We start from the raw sequence: 14,776 nt of genomic DNA, 5'->3' as shown, positions 1-14,776 counted from the left end.
AAAGTATATACAGTCTATCAAAATAGTGTGGTCATCAATTTGATACTTAAAACCAATCTTTAAGTCACTAGAACAAAACTCAACAATTAAATGTTATCAGTTCACTTCTTTTATTATCAATCCATATACAATTACTTGTCTTCTGGTTTGTTGAAGCAATAGGTCAGACAACATTTGCCACAATAATGTCTGTCGAAGTGGCTAGCCATAAAAACTCCAGCACCACATTCATCTGAAGGGCACTCTCGACGTAGGCGACTGATTTTGCCATTCTCATCCACCTAAAAAGTGCAAATCTACTGTTAATTTCACAACATATTCTGAAGTCTAAGGTAACTGGCTCATCAAAATATTCCCTTTAAAATCACCAAACAGTGATGGTCTTTTGTACTTAAAAACCAAAGCACTCCAAATCCTCGCCAGTAATTACTACAAAACAGCTCAGAGCCCACTGAAGTCCAGCCTTGCAGGTGGTGGACAGAGCCAAGACCTAAACCCTACATCTGACTTCAACATCAGAATTTTAGTTTGGAACAAGTAGCTAAAAGTGAACCTACCATATGAAACTATACCAAACAAAACTTTTGTAGAAAGCTTGAAACTAGTAATGCAAACAAAATCAGTTTACAGATAAAAACATTTTTATGAAGTTGGCTCACCTTGTAGTATTTCAGGACAGCCAGCTTAACCTTCTTTCTCTTATGCTTATTCTTCTTGGGAGTGGTGTAAGACTTCTTCTTCCTTTTCTTAGCACCACCACGAAGTCTCAACACAAGATGAAGAGTGGACTCCTATTAAAGGAAGAGGATGAAATAGGCTTTAGAGTAACTAATGCTCATATTCCACCAAGAAAGGAGCAACTAGCATCACACAGCGATAAGTACGCAACATCACAGATAAGCATCACACAGCGATAAGTACGCAACATCACAGATAAGCAGGTTTTCAAGGAAAAGTTATCTACCGGTTTATAGGGAGATTAAGGAACACATTCAGGCACACCACAGGACACAGTATACAAAATCCAGAAGAGGAAAAACTACAGCAGTGTTTCTGAAGTGTTACTGCAGGAGAGTTACCTGGCAATCTGTTGCTAATCTTATGTTGTTCTCCCCCAATTATGTGTTGGTCAAAAGTCACAAAATAAGATTTATATTTAAAGGACTGCTCTTGGGACGCCCGGGTGGGTGGCTCAGCGGTTTAGCGCAGCCTTCAGCCCAGGGCGTGGTCCTGGAGACCTGGGATGGAGTCCCACCTGCCTGTCTCTCTCTCTCATGAATAAATAAAAATCTTAAAAAAAATAAATAAAAACAATAAAAATAAAGGACTGCTCTTCCCTCCAAACAGACCTTTTGAATGTTGTAGTCAGACAAAGTACGGCCATCCTCCAGTTGCTTGCCAGCAAATATCAGTCTCTGCTGATCAGGAGGGATTCCTAATAAACAACAAAGATCAAGTCACATCAGAAGGCGCGCATCTGCCTACGATTATTATAAATAATCCTTAATCAAAGGGTATTAACAGCCGTCACGGAGTTCTTATTCTTACTCTACGCTAGGCGGTATTTTAAATGCTTGCACAGTCCACAATAGCCAAACTGTGGAAGGAGCCTCGGTGTCCATCGAAAGATGAATGGATAAAGAAGATGTGGTTTATGTATACAATGGAATATTCCTCAGCCATTAGAAACGACAAATACCCACCATTTGCTTCAACGTGGATGGAACTGGAGGGTGTTATGCTGAGTGAAATAAGTCAATTGGAGAAGGACAAACAGTGTATGTTCTCATTCCTTTGGGGAATATAAATAATAGTGAAAGGGAATATAAAGGAAGGGAAAAGAAATGTTGGGAAATATCAGGAAGGGAGACAGAACATAAAGACTCCTAACTCTGGGAAAAGAACTAGGGGTGGTGGAAGGGGAGGAGGGCGGGGGGATGGAGGGGAATGGGTGACGGGCACTGAGGTGGACACTTGACGGGATGAGCACTGGGTGTTTTTCTGTATGTTGGTTAATTGAACACCAATAAAAATTAATTTAAAAAAAAATAAAAAATAAATGCTTGCACAATTGGCCTTATTTAAACCCCAGGACAAAACGTCATACATGTTAACATCGCCTTCGTCTTACAGATGTAACAGGCCTAGAGAATGAAACAGCTCCCCAAATCCACAGGCCAAGAGCATCCCGGGTTGGCCCCATGCTCACAAACATCGTTTCAAAGGCACTTCCGTCGGCCCACCCGCCTCTTCCCACCCCGCCAGCAGGTAAGCGCGGTAGGTTAGCGGGCGCCCGCAGAGCCTGATTCCTCTTAAGCCAGAAAACACTACTTGCCTTCCTTATCCTGAATCTTGGCCTTTACATTTTCTATTGTATCCGAGGGCTCAACCTAGGAGTTTAAAAATGCAAACGCATCGATAACACAGTAAGAAACTACAATAAACGCCCACTCCCATTTGCTAGTTAGCCCAGAGCCCGGTCGCGGGCGGGCCGAAGCCCACGCGGCGGGGCAGGCCAGTCACCCCGGCGGGCGGCCGCCCCGGGCCCGCTGCGGCCGAGCACTTCCTGATCCCGGCCCGGGGCCCGCGGCCAGAGCCGACCCGGCCGCGCCACGCGCGCTCGCGCCGTCCGCAGGGAGCGCCCCTCCCCCACCGCGGGGCCCGGCTTTGGCCGCATCCACGGGAGAGGTGCGAGCCCACACTTCAGGCATCGGCAACCCGCCCTCAGCACCCAGGCTCATAAACACACTGGACGGCGGGAGGCCGCCGGGCCCCTGACTGCACTTCAGGCCCCGACTCCGGCCTCGGCGTCCTCACGCCACCTGGCCCCTACCTCGAGAGTGATGGTCTTCCCCGTAAGGGTCTTCACGAAAATCTGCATCTTGGCGGCGGTTCCACCTGAGGCGGAGAAAGGAAGAGTAGGGTCAGGCCTGGGGACGCAGAAGAGGGCACCCGGGAGGCCGCCGGCGGGAGACAGGCCCAAGAGCACACACTCACCGCAGATGGCCGATCGGAAAGGAAAGCTACGCGCGGCCCACGGGGTTTCCCGGCGCCCCCGCCGGAGGCCCCACCTCCTAGGCGACCACGCCGAACGCCGGCCTGCTGCCACGGCGGCTGTCTAGCCACGTGCCTGCCTGGGGAATGAAACTCCTTCCTCCTCTCTATCCCGGACTTGTTTCTCGCTTTCGCCTTCAGAATGCCCTCGAAATAGTGGGTTTAAACAAATGACGAATAGCTTTAAAAGGCTTTTCCCATACAAGCCACGTGGCTAAAAGTGTCTTTAAAAGGGGGGGGGGTGGCGTGGAGGGGGGGCCTCGTGGAGGCGAAGGAAGTGTCTTCTGGGAATTGTAGTTTCCCGCTGCTTTCTTTTCTCCAGGACTACTTGTCCCAGGATGCAGTTCCACACCTCCGGTTCCCTAGTTACCATCTCCAAGCCCTGGAGTCAGTGTTTGGAGAGAGGGGCTCAGGTGAGGAGGGAGGACGGGCCCGCTGGAGTAATGGTTTGAGGGAAGGTGGAAACGGGTCGGAAATGAGAAGGAGGAAAGTTAAGAGGCGGGACAAGGGTCGGGGAACGAAGGTGTCGTTCACTCACACGCGGAGACCGTGAGGGGCGGGGGATCCGCGGCGGCCTCCGAGGGAAGGGAATCCCCGCGGCCAGCTGGGCCTGACAAGGATGGGTAGGACCTTCAAAACCTTGGGTCCATCTTTCTCTATCCTGCAGCTCCTCCCCGTCTTCAACCCCCCAGACCTGTCCTAGTCTGAGGAAGGTTCAGGGCCTGGTGTAGGACTCCTTAGTGTGGAACAGTTTTAATATGTTGAAAACCTCAGGAGTTTTCCAGTTTTAAATGAAGCCACATGAGACAGAAACCTCCAGAATGACTGTTTCGTTGGAGAATTTCCAAGTCGGAACGTGGGGAGTGGTTCTGAAGGAAGATTTTTGGGAGTGTGAGTAGGGTTCTTGCCATTTAGAAGGAAGTTAAACCCTCTCCTGTCCTTTCTCCTCTGCACAAACCGCGGCATCTTTTCTAATGTACCTTCCTGATGTTTTCTCGGTTGAGGTCTCTGTGCCTTCTCCTCTGCATCCCCAGCCCCAAATTCAGGCCCTCCTTAATTTTCTCCTTGGAAGAGTTAACTTTTTTTTTTTTTTTGTAACAGTTAACTTCTAACCTGGCTTCAGTCTTTCTCCTTTCCTAACCCATCCTCACTCTTGCCTCCAAAATATTGTATGAAGTAAAGATGGTTATGTCATTATTCTACTTCATCTTCAGGATCAAATCCAGATTCTTCAGCATGAAGTTTTCCCCTTCCGTGGACTGAACCTACTCCTATTAGGTTTTTGTCCCTATCATTCCAGTAGAATAGCCCTTGTGGTCACCAATCACTGCCATGTTGCTAAACTCACTGGTTGTTTAATCTTACTCGATCCGTCGGCATTTGACAGAGTTGATTACTTTTCTCTCTGAAACACTTTTTTCACCTGACTTCCTGGATACCTCTCTTACTTCTACTTCCTTGCACACTCTTTTCCAGGCTATTTTGCTCTTGATCTACCCAACCTCTAAACTTTGGAGTGCTCCTCCCCACCTCCCAGGCCTAGTCTTTGGACCTTTGCTTTTTGACATGTCTCAGGTCACTTACATTCTGTCTCATAACTCTATTTTATTCATTTTTTAATTTTACTTTTAATAGGGTCCGTGCCCAGTGTGGAGCCCATTGTGGAGCTTAAACTCATGACTCAGATCAAGACTTGAGCTTAACTAACTGCCCCATCTGGCTCATAACTTTTTTTTTTAAAGATATTATTTACTTATTCATGAGAGACACTCACACAGAGAGAGACAGAGAGGCAGAGACACAGGCAGACGGAGAAGCAGGCACCATGCAGGGAGCCAGACGTGGGACTTGATCGTGGGTCTCCAGGATCAGGCCCTGGGCTGATGAAGGCAGCGCTAAACTGCTGAGCCACCCGAGCTGCCCTGGCTCATAACTTTTAAATACCATTTGTATGCCTGTGACTGATAAACTTCTCTCTCACTCAGACCACTCACTAGAACCCCACCTTTACATATACAGCCGACTCCTCAACACCTCTCATAGGCAAAGTTCTGATCTCATGAATTGCTCTTCCCATCTCTGCAAATGGCAATGCCCATCTTCTCAATGCTAAGGCCAAACACTTTGTGGTCATCCTTGACTGCTCTCTCATGTCCACATACCCCCTCATGCACAGCAAATTCTTCTTGGCTTTATTTTCAATACCCAAAACACTTCTCATCACCTCAACTGTTATCACCCTGATTCAAGCCACCATTATCTTTTGCCCACATTATTGCAGTAGCTCCCTAACAGTTCTTCCAGCTTTGACCCTTGTCTTCACAAAGCAACAAGAAGAATTCTTTGAAAATGTATGTCAGCTGTCACTCTTGTGTCCATATCACTCCAACACCTTCCCATGTCACTGAGAGCAAAGCATAAATTTCTATAAGGTTGTTGCTTCAGCACTGGAATGACAAGGCCATGTTCCAGCCCATTGTTCCTCTAGTGAAGGGGACACCTTTTTCTAACCTGTACAAAAATGCCCCATGGGGGGCTGGTAATGGTCCTGCCTTCAAGGCCTTATATCCTACGTGTTCCGGCAGCTACCTCTGATCTTATCTCTTTTGGCCCTTTCTCATTCTCTTCTAGCTCCTTTGGCCTTCTTGCTGTTTGCCAGAGGTGCTCTGCTGCTTTGAGGTCTTTGGACTTGCTGCTCTGTGTGCATCAACCACTCCTCCCAGGAATCTTCAAACTATGTTTTTCAGGTTTCTGAAATGTCACCGTATCGGTGAGGGCTTTCCTCTTTCCCAACCTAACACCTCGTATAAAATAGCATGCTCCCACCTTCTTTCTAGTCCCCATTCCTTCTTTCATATATTTATACAACTTAGCCCCAGGTGTCTTCTGCATTTCTGGGTGTTGTCGGTCTCTGAATGTAACCTCTGGGAGGTTAGGGACTTTGTTTAATTTGATGCTGTATCTCTAGTGTGGGGCTTAGTGGCAGACATGGTAGATGGCCCCCTTCCCTCCCAATTTATTGAATACATAAATACAGTGCAACATAAGCATTGCCCTAGGTGTTGTTCCATTAGATGTTTTTCCTGATGTTTCCCTGCCCTCTCCCATAAATTAGTGAGATGCCACTCTGGGCATTGGAGCCCCTTGTGCCCACCTCTGTCACACTATGCTCTCTGCTCTATGGCAATTGCTAATTTAACTAGACCCAATAGACCTGACTGGGAATCTTTGTGACTTGCTTTCTCTGTATCCCTATGTATCTAGTATGAATAAATGAGTGAAAGGTAATCTGAGTTGATTTATGTGACTTGGGGCGTTTTGTAGATTTTGAGAAACAGTCACTTCAGTTGTGTTCTGATTTGAGGGTACAAGTGATGTCTTCTGAGCAGACCAGATTATTGCTCAGTGATTATTGATTATTAAGCTTTTTTTGGTACCTATTCTGCTACTGTGCACTGGAATGCATATAGGTAGGGAAGGATGATGGGGAATGAGAAAATTTTGGTTCCTGCCTACTGGGAGAGATAGAGAATGTAAACAGAAAGTGTCTATTACAGAGTGGCTGAGTGATAATACCAACCATGGTAGAGGAAGTGCACAGTACCATGGGAGAATGTAGTAGATGACCACGTTTAAGGGAATTCAGGGCAGCTTTCCTGGAACTGTGTAACCTAAAATCTGAAAAATGCGTGAGAACCAAGGAAATGAGAGTGGTAGTATAAAGGTTATCTTGGTTGGGGCAGGGAGTGTTGAGGGTGGAGGGACAGAATACAGAGGTGGAGAGAGAATTATGCAAGACTCTCAGCAAAGTCATGAAAGTGAGGTTGGGGGTTACGAGGAGGGCAGGGCATGAAAAGGCTAGATTTGGACAGAGAAAGGGACTGCCTGTTCCTATAGGGTATTCATTGGTAAAGGAATTTGGATTTTATCCTAAGGTTAATAGGCCACTGGTATTCAGATGTAATCACTAATTCCCCAGTGGTCACACCCATTCCTTCCTCCTTTGACTCTTTATCTTTTACAATCTGAAATTACATTGTTTATTTATTGTCTGTTTCCCCTACTAGATTGAAAGCTCCAAAGAGCCAAAAACTTTATCTTATTTATTACTGAATCTCTAGCTACAAAACAATGGTGGCACATAGTAAACAATAAATATTGGTTGAATGAATGAATAAAGAAATTGATTTCTCACTTGGGAAAACTGTTGATCCATTTATGGGTTATCACCTTATTGGAACTACTTTATGTTCATTTATAAATTGGTTTTTCATTGTCCAGTTCATCAATATAAATTAGGTCTTTTAAATTTTGAAATTATTTTGGTGGCTCCCGCCTCCTGCATATGACCTGTGTGCAAGATTTATAGGCCATATATGCCATTTTAGATAACCAGATTTCAATGATATCACTACAACATGGTGTAATTGATTTAGATATTTATCCATCACGGCATTATTTATTATAGTGGAAATGCCTAAACGTGGGGGAGTGATTTTTTAAAAAAAATTTTTATTGGAGTTCAATTTGCCAACATATAGCATAATACCCAGTGCTCATCACCCAGTCACCCCAACCCCCCGCCCACTTCCCCTTCCACTACCCCTTGTTCATTTCCCAGAGTTAGGTGTCTCTCATGTTTGTCACCCTCACTGATATTTTCACTCATTTTCTCTCCTTTCCCTTTATTCCCTTTCACTAATTTTTATATTCCCCAAATGAATGAGAGCATATAATGTTTGTCCTTTTCCCATTGCCTTATTTCACTTAGCATAATACCCTCCAGGTAACTTGGGGGAGTGATTAAGTGGAGTATAGTATAACGTACTACAAAATACTACATAATTAGAAGTCATGTTTTTGAAAACTATTCAGCAACATGAAAAAGTGCTTTTAATATTAAGTGAAAAACATGAGGATACAAAGCTGAATATAGGGAGTGATCCTAATTTTTATAGTCATAAAATCTGGAAGGAAATATACCAAAATATTAAATAATCATGTTTGGATGGATGATTCTGGATGATTTTAGTTTTTCATTAATTTTCTTTGGTTTATATTTTCTAAATTTTACACCTGAATGTGCATGGGTGGGGGAGAAGATGAGAAGAGTTAAAATATTTTGCCTTGCCAGACATTTTTCAGCAAGCCATGATGAAACAGCAATGTTCATCTGTTTGAAGTTAATATGAGTAGTTTTTAGGAATCAACTTCTTTATCCAACTAATTTTTCTTAAAGAGCAATGGAATGTAGCTGCTTGAAACTGTACTAGAGGAGGACTGTTTGTTATTCTGATATCATTGATGGATGTATTTTAGCAGAAGTTCTGACTTCGTACTTTTTAATTAGTATGTTTATATTGAAGATAAGAATTCTAATACAGTTTATCATAATAATGAATTGTTTGTAGCTATCATGACTATGGTTGGGCCAACTGAGCACACTGATAGAGAAGTATTTGACCTTGTTTGTATCATGAGGAGGCTTCCAAACTGGTTCTCTCATGTGAAACAAACAAAATGGCAACCATCTGTTAAAAAGTATAGAATTAAACATAAGAAACTATCCAATGACATAACACATAGGTGTGGTTACTAAGAAAAGAGCTCTTTATTAAGTGGTGTTTGGTATTTCTATCCCAAAAGTGTAGCACTTGGCAGTAGAATAGATTAGACCTTTTAATTCATAGGTTGAAATATTTATCTCAGATTCATGGGAACTTTTTTCCCAAGGCAAATACACATTTTAGGCCAATTTTAATTTATTTTAAATTTATTAGAAATGACTTAGTTTATTTTAAGCTTCAGATCAATTGATGGTCTTTTTTTCTTTCAGGCTTACCAAAGTTTTGGCTTTGTTGCAAAAGCCAGTCAAGACAACTCTACTCTGGTGAACAAGTGTTCAGATTGTGACATATGTTTGTCCAAGAAATAAATAAACATGCAGTTCTTCCTCCCATCATTGGTAGAAGTGACAAGGAATTTTTGGAAAGTATACAAAGATACATAATTACAGAAATGGAAAGAGTGGGCTGTAATGAGGAAGGACCTGCTGATGAATATTACATCATTTATCGAAATGTTTTTGATAAGGTATCGTAATGCTTTTAAGATGATGGAGATTTAATGGGGTAGAAATAGTCTATCTTGACAATTAATATTCCTGCCTTAGTAACATCACTGCTTGTTTGACTACACTTCTTTTGTCAATTTTGAGATGTTCATCCATTGTATTGGGAAGGGATGAATGGGGAAAATACCGTGCTGGATTTCTGCCACTAGGTAGTTAATGAATGTTTCAGTTGTTTTAGCTTGAGTGCAGGCTATTAGTTTTTGAGCAACAAGTTAGTTGTGTCTCCTAACATCATTTTGGCCTTTTATCTAAAAATATCTGATTTGTTAGGAATTGGGCTGCAAAGCAGGAACCTGTTGGTTGTTGTTTTGGGTTTGCTTGTAATATTAAAGTCTTGGCTTGGATATGATCTAGCATATTAAATTGGAACTCTTTGTGAGTTAGAGGTCCAGTAAACAAGAGGTTTGACTGGGCTGAACACTGAAAATAGATTGAGCTTAGAAAATATTATGGTTTTATATAACATTTGATTTTGCTTTTTAAGGTTTTAGAAGCACTTGTTTTTCTTTATAAACAATTGCATTTCCCCTTTGTCCCTATTTTTTTAACCTTACTTTTTTTTTTAACTTAGAAGATACCCTGGCAGTAAAATAATCAGCATCCTTTCCTCCTTACCCAGAAGAAATAATTATTTATCTTGAGAATTCTGTAGATTCTTGGTATCTGAGTAATACAGTTATAGGCAATATAGGAACTCAGTCTTTTTTTAAATTTTAAAACAAGACACACTATAAGTCTTCTTTCTACTCTAATTAAAAACTCTAAGGAAAGGTGAGCACAAAGTAGTGATCTATACCTGCAAGTGGAATTAAGAAAATTGATGAGTATCCATAAAAGTATAAAATAAAGAAACAGTCTTTTAAATCCTGTAGATACACTATCATTTAAAATTGGTACATTGGCAGGTTAGCTTCTTTTTTTTTTTTTTATGTTACTATGATCAGTGATACTGCTTTTGGTGTTTGAGTCACTAAGGAATATATTGGATGAATGTTTAAAGGCAATATTTTGAATGGGTTTCATAAATATCAAGAATCATGCTAAGATTCTACTTACATGAAATCAGCAGAGGAAAGTTACCATAGCTGTGACGTGCTTTTCTTTGCGTGTCCAAATGCTGACACTTGTCAGAAGTTTTCTTACATGAAGAGTTGTCTGCTTTAAATTAGTATTATAGTTCTAGTGAAGTCATGTTGGAGGTGGTGTTGGTTAATTTAATTCTTAGAGAAAAGACATGGAATTAAGTTAAAGAACATTTAACATCTATAGACCTTTTCTCCCTACCCCCCAAGATTTCCATGTAGACTGTCTGTCCATTGTACAATTATAAGTTATGCCTTTGTGCCTTGTAAAGAATCCTATTCTTCAGGACTGAGAGGATGTCTGAAACAGAAATAATTTGATATTTAGAGAAACTTTTTTTCTGTTTTTTTTTTTTTAAGATAATCTGTCTTTCCATTTTCATGTTATTCCAGCACATTTAATTGTTAATAAACTATTAATGACTGCCTTCTCTAATCTTCCTTCCTTCTTGGAAGGATCTAATTGGACAAAGATGAAAGTATAACTTGCATCTCTGAGTACTTGGAATCAGAAAACAACAAATTCTGCTTAGAATCAGATATAGAGGATTTTACCTGGTGAACTGTGCCTGAATCAAAGCAAGGAGGACCTGAGACTCCTATAACAAGTATTGAGGGTAGGTTATAGAAAGAGCCAGACTTAGTAAGTGAAGAAGACCAAAACTTGGAAGAGTGAGCTTCTACAGAAATGGGCGAATTATGGAGGCAACTGTCATCTGGAAATGGCTGGTTTTTGTGTTATTTCTGGTAACATGTACAAATAGTCTATATCCATATGTAGGAGCTGAGGAATGACTGCTTTTCCTCATCTCCCTCAGACCCCTGGACTTTTACCCTGAATTTATTAAGAATTATATTAAACAGTGTATGAAGCCAGTGATGGCACAATAATGTTATTTTTTCCCCTTCTCCTGGGATCACAAAAATGATGGCAGAGAAGATTTAAAGTCTCTAGCTCTCTGTGTAGAACTCTTCCCACTTGGAAATTATTTCTTTAATCTATCTTGGCCTGACTTTACTCCCAAAAACAGATTATTAAAAATAATAGATTAACTGCTTCATAAATTATTCTCCATCTTCTTCTCTATTTATTTCCATTCTTAGTTAACTCTTTTAATCCATAAATTCTAAAAACAGAGATACGTAAAACCCTGGAATTTCATTTAAAAACACTAAGAGCAGGACACTTGGGTGGCTCAGTGGTTGAGCGCCTCCCTTGGGCCCAGAGAGTGATCCTGGAGTCTCAGGATTGAGTCCTGCATTGGGCTCTCCACGGGGAGCCTGCTTCTCCCTCTGCTGGTCTCTGCCTCTCTCTCTGTGCCTCTCATGAATAAATAAATAAAATCATTAAAAAAATAAAATCCTCGTGAGCAGAACTTGGAAACAATAAATTCTTTATTATTTTTTGTTTTTTTAACTTATTTAAATGTTTGTCAATTATTTTTGCATGGGTCATACATCTAGAAGATAGGAAGAAAGAAAGAGAAGATAGAGAACCAATAAAGAATATACAGTGGAAAATCATGTCCTTTTCATCTCAGATCCTGCTTCCTCTTTGCTTCTCTGCAGACTCCCATATTTCTATTTTCTTTTTTATCCTTCTAGAGATATTCTACTTATACATACCATTGGAAACCATGAATATGTAGTAGGTTTTCTATAGTTGTACTTGACATCTTAGCAATAGAAATGCAAGTGGGGAATTGAGAGTATTGATTGGCTAGTAGGAGCTGATAGGTTAGAAAAACAGGTGAAGAGAATCCAAGATTTTAAGGTCTGAATGACGACGTCTAAGACTAGATTTGGAGATAGTAAGGAATGGTAGGCAATTATATTTAAAAGATCTATAATTGAGATAATTAGAACTGGTATTGGTTTTAACTGACATATAATATATGTTTTCATACTAAGTAGAGCAAAAATATTTAAGCTCACAGTATTGTAATAATTCACAAAGTGCATATTCTGTGAATATTGTCTTTATACCCTGGGTATTAAAATTTAAGGCTTCTAACTGCCTGTCATGTCTTATTTAAGAAATAATCAGGGATCCCTGGGTGGCTCAGCGGTTTATCGCCTGCCTTTGGCCCAGGGCGCAAGCAATCCTGGAGTCCCGGGATCAAGTCCCACATCGGGCTCCGCACATGGAGCCTGCTCCTCCCTCCTCCTGTGTCTCTGCCTCTCTCTCTCTCTCTCTCTCTCTCTCATAAATAAATAAATAAATAAATAAATAAATAAATAAATAAATCTTTAAAAAAAAAAAAGAATCTACAATAATGCTGTTTGCAAGGCTTTTGTTCCATAGTTTTCCAGAAAAAAAATTCAGTACCATAGGCAGAAAAAAATCATATTTCAGGTAATAGAGTATGTCACTGCATACAAATCCGTTCTCACTTCAATCAAAAAAGAATATGATGCCATTATTGAGACAATGAAGGAAGGCCAAAGGACTGCATTTTGTCTTCATGGAAAACTTAAAGCTTTGGCAGCAGAGCCCACAGCATTGGTGTATCACAGGAAAAGAACAATCCAACTTGTGGCAAAGTAAGTGTATTAGTAAGTAGCCCAAAAGGACACAGGGCTCAATTCCATAACCCTAAGATATGACGTGAGCCAAAGTCAAGAGTCAGACACTTAACTAACTGAGCCACCCAGCCGCCCCCAAAATTTGTTTACTTTTAACATGCTCTTTCACAAGCATAAGTTTATTTGGATGAAAGTCAAGTGGTATTTTATTTCTGCAGTCCCTCTTTCATAAATACTACAGGCTCTTACTCTGAGGCATCTATAGTCACCAGGAACTCTGTATAGTAATCAGATGTGGGCAGCAGTTCTCTACTGACAGACTTGTTTTTAATTTGCCAAAAACGTTGACATTTATATGTCTAGTTTATTTTAATCTGTTATTTCCTCCCTGGACCAACATATTAGTGATAAACTAGATAGTGAACTTCAAATAATGCTTAAAGAAATTTATATCCACCTTTTGGTCTTCAAGATCCCCAATTCTGGAATAAAATAGTTTTATCTCAAAGAGGTGCTATCCTTCCTCCAGCTCTAGGATCAAAATTAGGATAGGAGGGGCATCTAGGTGGGTCAGTTGGTTAAGTGTCTGCCTTTGGTTCAGGTCATGATCTCAGGGTTCTGGGATGGAGCTCCACTTTGTTGGGGAGGGGGGGCTCTCAGCAGGGAGTCTACTCCCTCTGCTCAGCCTCCCCCCTCCACCCACTCGTGTGCTCTCTCTCTCTCAAATAAATAAAATAAAATTTAAAAAACCCCACATAATTACTATAGGAGGCTGAATAATGGCCTCAAAGTTATTATTAGTTCCTAATCCTGGGAACCTGGAATTGCTACTTTATTTGGAAAAAAAAACTACATTAAGGATCTTGATACATGAAGATTATCCTGGATAATTCAGGTGGGCCTTAAATACAATCACAAGTGTTCTTATAAAAGAGAGGCAGAAAGAGTGTGGACAGGCAGAAGGAGAGAAGGCAGTGTGGTTATGCAGACAGATTGAAGTGATGTCCTAGAAGGCCAGCAGCCCCTAGCAGCTGGAAGAGGCAAGGAATGGATTTTTCCCTAGAGTTTCTAAGAGAAAGCATAGCCTTTTGATTTTGGCCCGTGATACTGATTTTGGATTTCTGATCTCTCGAACTGTAGGAGAAAAAATTTCTGTTGTTTTAAGCTACCAATAAGTTGTTGGCAATTTGTTAAAGCAGCCACAGAAAGCTAATATAATTACAAAAATAACTGTAGCTGCAAAGGTAATTTTCAACTATAGGGAATAGATACAGTACTTTGTGGCCAGATTATTATGTTTAACATAACACATACAAATTTCCAGTAAGGTTACGAATTGGTAGTGTGAGATGTTACTGATTCAGCTCTGTTCCTCACTTGTAAGGTTAGTTAACTTTTTATGGGCATCGTTTTGTAAACTTACACTCAAGTCCATAATGCTTCAAAATGATAATCAGCCAAAATAAAGTGATGATTTAATCTGTTTTACTTTAAATCTTATGATTAAATAACTAGTTGAAAGAAATATAAGAAAGCCTTTCTGTTTTTCAGAATGAATGTTATTGAAAATGATTCCTCAAAGATTCAATTGCAAATAGACAAAATGAAACAACTTAGGGCAGAGTATGACACAAAAGAGGTAAAATACCATACTTTCTCCAAAGATCCTTCAAAACCTATTCCAGGTACTGTATTTTGTTTAAAGCGTTTGAAATTCCAACTGTTTTCAGTTATTATCTATCATACGAATTATGATATATGTGCTACAATGTATATGTTTACAAGTGTACCAGGATTTTAGTCAGACTTTACAAACGTTAGCCTGGGCTGCAGACAACTATAAGGGAATGAGAAACTTCAACAACCCTGAAAGACTAAGAGTTCCAGACTGGCTGGATTACGTAAAGTGTAAGGGAGTAGCTATTAAAGTTTGGTTCCTGCATCAATGTCAAAATTACCCTTAAATCTCTTGGAAATGCAA

General features: G+C 40.7%; 2 protein-coding genes across 5 annotated transcripts in view; one reads left to right on the top strand and one right to left on the bottom strand.

Annotated features, from left to right (window-relative positions):
- Positions 1-93: 93 nt before the first annotated feature.
- On the bottom strand, positions 94-3,255 carry RPS27A (ribosomal protein S27a). 2 transcript variants are annotated; one of them, XM_025992666.2, is made up of 6 exons: positions 2,998-3,255; positions 2,834-2,898; positions 2,336-2,390; positions 1,350-1,435; positions 660-791; positions 94-281 (listed from the first exon to the last, which is right to left on the bottom strand). In XM_025992666.2, the coding sequence occupies exons 2-6, from the start codon at positions 2,879-2,881 to the stop codon at positions 132-134; spliced, it is 471 nt and encodes a 156-aa protein (XP_025848451.1). In that variant the 5' UTR covers positions 2,882-2,898; positions 2,998-3,255; the 3' UTR covers positions 94-131. The 2 variants fall into 2 exon arrangements, with proteins under 2 accessions (XP_025848451.1, XP_072598063.1); XM_072741962.1 differs by lacking the exon at positions 2,998-3,255 and having other exon boundaries at positions 2,834-2,990.
- A 105-nt stretch (positions 3,256-3,360) lies between these two features.
- The window catches only part of CLHC1 (clathrin heavy chain linker domain containing 1), a 34,034-nt gene continuing 22,618 nt past the window's right edge, over positions 3,361-14,776 (top strand). Inside the window, exons 1-4 of one of the 3 annotated variants that reach the window (XM_025992658.2) lie at positions 3,361-3,467; positions 8,891-9,147; positions 12,626-12,813; positions 14,347-14,480. In XM_025992658.2, coding sequence (XP_025848443.1) covers positions 8,971-9,147; positions 12,626-12,813; positions 14,347-14,480 — 499 coding nt within the window. In that variant the 5' untranslated portion in view covers positions 3,361-3,467; positions 8,891-8,970. Of the gene's footprint in view, positions 3,468-5,801; positions 5,825-8,890; positions 9,148-12,625; positions 12,814-14,346; positions 14,481-14,776 lie in introns of those variants that run through there. The other 2 variants (XM_072741960.1, XM_072741961.1) reach the window with 2 other exon arrangements.

This window comes from Vulpes vulpes, chromosome 16, assembly GCF_048418805.1.
Source record: "Vulpes vulpes isolate BD-2025 chromosome 16, VulVul3, whole genome shotgun sequence".
In the NCBI taxonomy this organism is placed as follows: Eukaryota; Metazoa; Chordata; class Mammalia; order Carnivora; family Canidae; genus Vulpes; species Vulpes vulpes.
Note: the sequence above shows the minus strand (reverse complement) of the source record. Positions and strands in the feature narration are given on the sequence as shown.